Genomic DNA, 5,830 nt, shown 5'->3' with positions numbered 1-5,830 from the left:
CTAATACTATGAACATGAAAGACCTTGAGTATCATACTTAGTGCTGCTGTGAATAGTGAAAGCCACCAAGTCTCATTATAATTTGAGGAAACATTGATAGCTCCCTGTGTCTTGAATGTTGTCAGTGTTTTATTGGGATCTTCTGCTGCTGTTAGTCAATTCAAGACATTCTCTCTCCAATGATGCAGTCCGCTGTCAAATTCACAACATGTCTGCAGATCTCAGTGAACTTCTCAATAGAACTGGATGAAGGTTGAGATCCACTGGATTTAGAGACCTTCCAGATGAAATCAACCTGTGACTGTACCCTCTGAATGGATGATGTTGTTTGGTTTACACTTGATATGGTTTTTCAGGGAAGATAACAATTCTATCTTTCCCTTCTCACCTCCCTATAGACATCTTGTAAATCTTGTAATCCCGTATTTTCTGTTTGATAAATTTCCAGCTATCGATTTTTAAATCTAATCCAAAATCAGCATACTTTTGTATGCCACTTCACCAGCATTGTGCTGCAAAGATTTGATTATTGTCAGTACAAATCTGCATACTTCAGTAAACATGAACATAAGCACCGAAGTCAGAACACTCTGGAAAGTTCTTCCCATATAGGTCTAAGCATATTGGAATTTCAAGTAAGGAACTGTGGCCCAGAGTTCTGTTTTTTCAACCTCCAAAGCCATGAGGTTGAAACTCCTTTTGAACATTTCAGTCGGTACTGAATAATACACAGGGCTTGCACAAAGAATTCTGTGACCATATAAACAATTGCATAACTTCTCCCTTTTGATGGAGCAGTTGAGAGGGAATCATGCAGTGATAGAGGATGAAGGAAATGCAGGTATCAGTGACAGCTTTTTATAGAGCCCTATAGGATCAGAAGCCCTAATGGAGGGATCTTGGAAGCTATGCAGGACATATCTGTGTGTAACTCTTGAAGGTGGACAGGAGAAGTACAAAGTACCTTAGAAGCAGCAAAGAATCCTATGGCACCTTATAGACTAACAGACGTTTTGGAGCATGAGCTTTCGTGGGTGAATACCCACCTCATCAGATGCATGTAGTGGCAATTTCCAGGGGCAGGTATATATATGCAAGCAAGCTAGAGAAAAGGAAGATGATATCTGTCTGTATTTGTGCAAGTTTCTTCATGAGGTTGATAGATTTCCACTCCATACAGCTAAATGCAGTGCCTTGCATGGTGTCAAGTACAGCAGAGTATCTGATCTTAAAAGCAGCAAAGAATGTTGGCACTTATAGACTAACAGACGTTTGGAGCATGAGCTTTCATGGGTGAATACCATCATCAGATGCATGTAGTGGAATTCAGGGCAGTATATGTAAGTACTTAGGAGCTCCATTGAATGTAGCTAGGGCAGGCTGACCTTTTGCACACTTGAAATGATGCAGCTGTGATGTTCTGGCACTGAATCCTGACCGCATGAGGACAAGGCCACGTCTTTCAAAGCTTGTTTAAACTTTAACAATTTCCTAGTGGACCTTCTCAACCACCCTGTTATTATATAGCACTTGAAATATTTATGAATGTTAGGTCTGACCTCAGGAGCCACCATCTAGCAGCCCTACAGAGAAGAGGGGAGCGTACAGACACTTGGCACAAGACTGGATGTTGAGCGTTTAGGTGCTATACTGCTATGAAGGGTAATGAGGTTGTAACGGTAGATGTAGAGTTCTCTGCGTATGGGCTTGCTGCATAATCTAGGTTCAAGGTATAGCACAAAAGGCAACATCTAAAAGCAGACCTACTTAATTAAGCAGTTTTTCTTGAAAGGAGTGTTGTTATACCTGTGCTCTGGCTCAGCATACTGTGCAATGATTTTGGATAAGTTTAAAATGCGGTTTTGACTTGAAATCTCTAACTATATGATTTAGATTATCTCGACACTACTTTTCCTTGTGATACTGCTGCAATGGCTTCTGTTCCAGCTGCAGAGCTTACTGCACCTCTTATTCCCTTCCTGCTCCCTAAGTCGGCCTCATGTCTTTACCTCTCCTGCGGTGGAATTCCTCATCTCCCACACTAGACAGTCTGGGCATCAGTACCCGTGTAGAACTATGCTCCACCATGTGGTCTGACTGGATTTGCGACTGTGATTTTCCCTTGGGATTTGTGACCAATGTGGGGGTGTGGTGATATACAACTTACTTAAAACTAAAGAAGTTTTTAACAGTAGGAACAAGCATTTAGGAGTAAGGATTTAAAACAGTCTACGCATATTTTTACCTTCACCTTACCATCCCTGCTGGTAAACTATTAGGCCTAACTTCAGTACAGAAGTGTCTGTCAATCTGGTTCGCCTGAACTCCCTAAATCTGAGAAAAGAGTGAGTCCTTTTAGTCCAGTCACATTTTGTTTGTCAGTTCCAGGCCTTGTCCTGTCAAACCCAGTTCTGCAAGATTGGAACAGGAGTAGAATCTCTCAAAGTTATCGTTCAGGAGTGCTCTTACTTTATTAATGAAGGTGGCTTATCTTGATCATGTTCATGCCGTTGTTTCTTGCTAATCCCAGATAAAAAATAAACTGATGTTGCATAGTAAAATAAACCAGTTTCATATTATCTGAGTGATTAGACTCTTCTTCACACTTCAGTGGATCGCTCGTGTGCTTAAAGTTAGTTTATGCTTAAAAACTTACTGAAGAGAGATGGAATGGAATCTTACGACTCTTGAAATCACTTTCTCCTCCTTGTATGTCAGAACCAGGTTGGATTTAGGGCACACAGTGAAAACACACTTCCCATTTTTTTTTTTCCTTTGAGAAGGATTGTTGTTGGGAGAGCTGGTGTAGGGCGATGAAAGGGAGTTGAGACCAATGATTATTGAACTGTTTTAATTTTTGTCAACACCAGAGCATAACATATACTTATAAATGTGAATAAAGAAGTAATTAAAAGCTTTTGTGTTTTTTGTTTTTACTACTTATGTTCAGCAAGGCATATATGAGTGCATTTAGAAAATAATACACTGTTCTTTTTGACAGTTAAACTGAATACATAGACAACAACGATATATTCAGTTATCTTTGTTTCTGTATCTAGTACAATTACAGCATGCCGCACCTTTAAATGTGTTAATTACAAATGAGAAAAGTTGAATTGAAGTTTTACTATATTTACCTAAATTTGCTTGTATTTAAAAATAGAAACTACTGAAATATTACCTTTTGCCCTCATCCCCCAGATTTAGTTCTGTGAACCTTCTTGGTGGTAATGTCTGGAATGCATCGGTATATCAGTAACCGGATTTATGGGAGCGGTCAGAAAGATCATGAAACTACATGAAAATTATTGAAAGTTGGAGATTGGTATGCCAATGAAGATCAGGTGATTCACTGACAATTTCCCTGCTATTTGATATAAGAAACACCACAGTTAAACAATGCTAGTCTCATATGTAACTATAGACTCTATTTAACTTGCTTTTGACTAATGATCTGTCTGCTCAACTACGCAGTATAGTGTGTGTGAAATTTAACAGTCTTTTAAGTGATCTAGGGCGTTGATATTTTGTTTTTAAGTCAAACTAGCTTGGCAATATCAGCGCAGATAAGGCAATATGTATAAGGACAACTTACTGAATCTAATTACTAAAAAAAAAAAAAAAAAAAGGGACAAAGGGTGAAATCCTGGTCCAGTTGAAGTCCATAGCAAAACTCCCATTGACTTCAGTGGGGCCAGGATTTTGCAAAAAGTACTCTAATGTGCTATACCTGCTCAAGAGCGTCCTTGATTATAAAACAAAAAAAATCCTATCCTATTTTCTTTAAAAAATAATTTCCTCTTCCCTATTGTGTGAACGAAAACTCAGCATAGATTTATCTAGTTGACTGTAGGGGAAGCAGTGACATTAACTATATACACAAAGTGCTGTCAAATGCACAAAGCAGGCAGACTAACATTGAATTTTTTAATGATCTCTTTCAGATATTATCTTAGGTGTTATTTGTCACAATAATGGGAAAAATATTTTCAGTCAGAAGTGTAATTTAATAATAAAATATTTGGCACCTGTATTATTTGTATTCCTAGATCTCAAAAAGCTTTACAGGCAAAAGTAAGCATTATTATCTCCAGTTTACTGATGGGGGGACACTGATCCAGAGAGATGAAGTGACTTGCTCGTTACTGTCCCTTTACAGACAAATTTTTATTGAAATGTTTGAGCTGAAGATTAGTTTGCAAGTTACTTTGTAGTTAACAGTCGTCACTAAAGGAGTTGCCCTATAGTTGCTACATAACTTCTTCCAAACAGCACTGAAATTGTTTAAAAACTTGTATCATTAAAATATGCTGTCATATAGGTAGCATAATTGGGTGCTTTCTAAATTGATGAGCATATCATGTTACTTTCACTAGTAAACAGTCTCTATATAGAGAAACTAAAATATTTTAAAGGAAAATTCTATTCTAGTTAAATAGAAGATTAATGATTCATATAAGTATACTTTGCTAATATTTATGAATACAAGAGAAAGTGAGAATTATCGTGATCTTGAGATTGCTGGTTTCACCCTGGGCCAATGCCAAAGAAAGCCCTGCTAGATTAATTTAATGATAGAGGTGTGTTTCTTTCTCCTATTTTTCAGACACCAATAAAGTATCTTTAACAATACATCCTGTAGAGAGATGTGTAGTTATGTGCCCACTACTGTAGTGGTTAGACACAGTCTGTGTCTAGGCAGTTTAAGGTTTTCAGAGTATGATCACGCAAATGCAGATGAAACTGTACTAAATCTTTCTAAATGTCACTCTGCCTTCTTAGCTTACAGTTATATTAAATGTAAATAATTTGGATATTTGAACTTTAAAAAAGTTACCAAAAGGGCATTGTTAATAAAACCATAAAAACATGTCAAAGCTCTTATTTTTTTCAGAGCACAGCAAAATGGGAAATGGCTGAATATCATTTTATAAAGTATATAAAATTCAGATTTGACAAGAGAACAGCTTCTCTGAATTACTTTTGAAGCAAATTAAAATGGCAATGTTATAAACTGCCTCAAAGTGAAGAATGGTGGGTGTAGCAAAAACAAACAAGAAAGCAGACGAAATAATTTTCTTAACTGCTGAACTTTGTCTTATGTTTTTGTTGTTTTCATGCAGCTAACGCAAATCCTGCGAACTGGACAGAACACTTGGGAAAGTAAAAACATCCTTGCTGTTTCATTTGCTCCACTAGTACAACCCAATAGGAATGACAACAGCAAACGTGATACTGTGGGACTCCGTAAGTGTCATCTGTTGTGGCTTTTCCTTTTTGGCACATCTAGTGCCTGAGCTGGTATTCCTGTCCACAGAGTGGGGAGGCTGTGTTATACAGACATAATGCACTAGAATGGAAATGTACTGTTCTGAAAGCTCTAGCCCCCTCTGGTTCTGATATATAAAATTTCTGACTTGTGTTCGGCATCACTAAGACACAGAACTCTCTGTACCCAATTAAGTGTATTATTTTTTATATTTTAAATTAAAACCATATAGTGAGTTTCCTGTTTCCTTCCCTCATTTTTTCTTGTGGACATTCCCAAAATCCTATTGTTGACATAGAATCATAGAATATCAGGGTTGGAAGGGACACTCAGGAGGTCATCTAGTCCAGCCCCTGCTCAAAGCAGGACCAATCCTCAACTAAATCATCCCAGCCAGGGCTTTGTCAGGCCGGATCCTAAAAACCTCTAAGGAAGGAGATTCCACCACCTCCCTAGGTAACCCATTCTAGTGCCTTACCACCCTCCTAGTAAAAAAGTTTTTCCTAATATCCAACCTAAACCTCCCCACTGCAACTTGAGACCATTACCCCTTGTTCTGTC

General features: G+C 37.9%; 1 protein-coding gene across 4 annotated transcripts in view; it reads left to right on the top strand.

Annotated features, from left to right (window-relative positions):
- The window catches only part of LOC116822842 (protein-L-isoaspartate O-methyltransferase domain-containing protein 1), a 104,824-nt gene that overhangs the window by 85,448 nt on the left and 13,546 nt on the right, over window positions 1-5,830 (top strand). For all 4 annotated transcript variants that reach the window (XR_012655350.1, XM_075063018.1, XM_075063017.1 and 1 more), the window contains one exon: window positions 5,124-5,247. Coding sequence is in view for 3 of the 4 variants with exons in the window: in XM_075063018.1 (XP_074919119.1) it covers window positions 5,124-5,247 (124 nt within the window). In the remaining variant the exon portion in view is untranslated. The remainder of the gene's footprint in view (window positions 1-5,123; window positions 5,248-5,830) is intronic.

This window comes from Chelonoidis abingdonii, chromosome 2 (genome assembly GCF_003597395.2).
Source record: "Chelonoidis abingdonii isolate Lonesome George chromosome 2, CheloAbing_2.0, whole genome shotgun sequence".
NCBI lineage: Eukaryota > Metazoa > Chordata > Testudines > Testudinidae > Chelonoidis > Chelonoidis abingdonii.
Note: the sequence above shows the minus strand (reverse complement) of the source record. Positions and strands in the feature narration are given on the sequence as shown.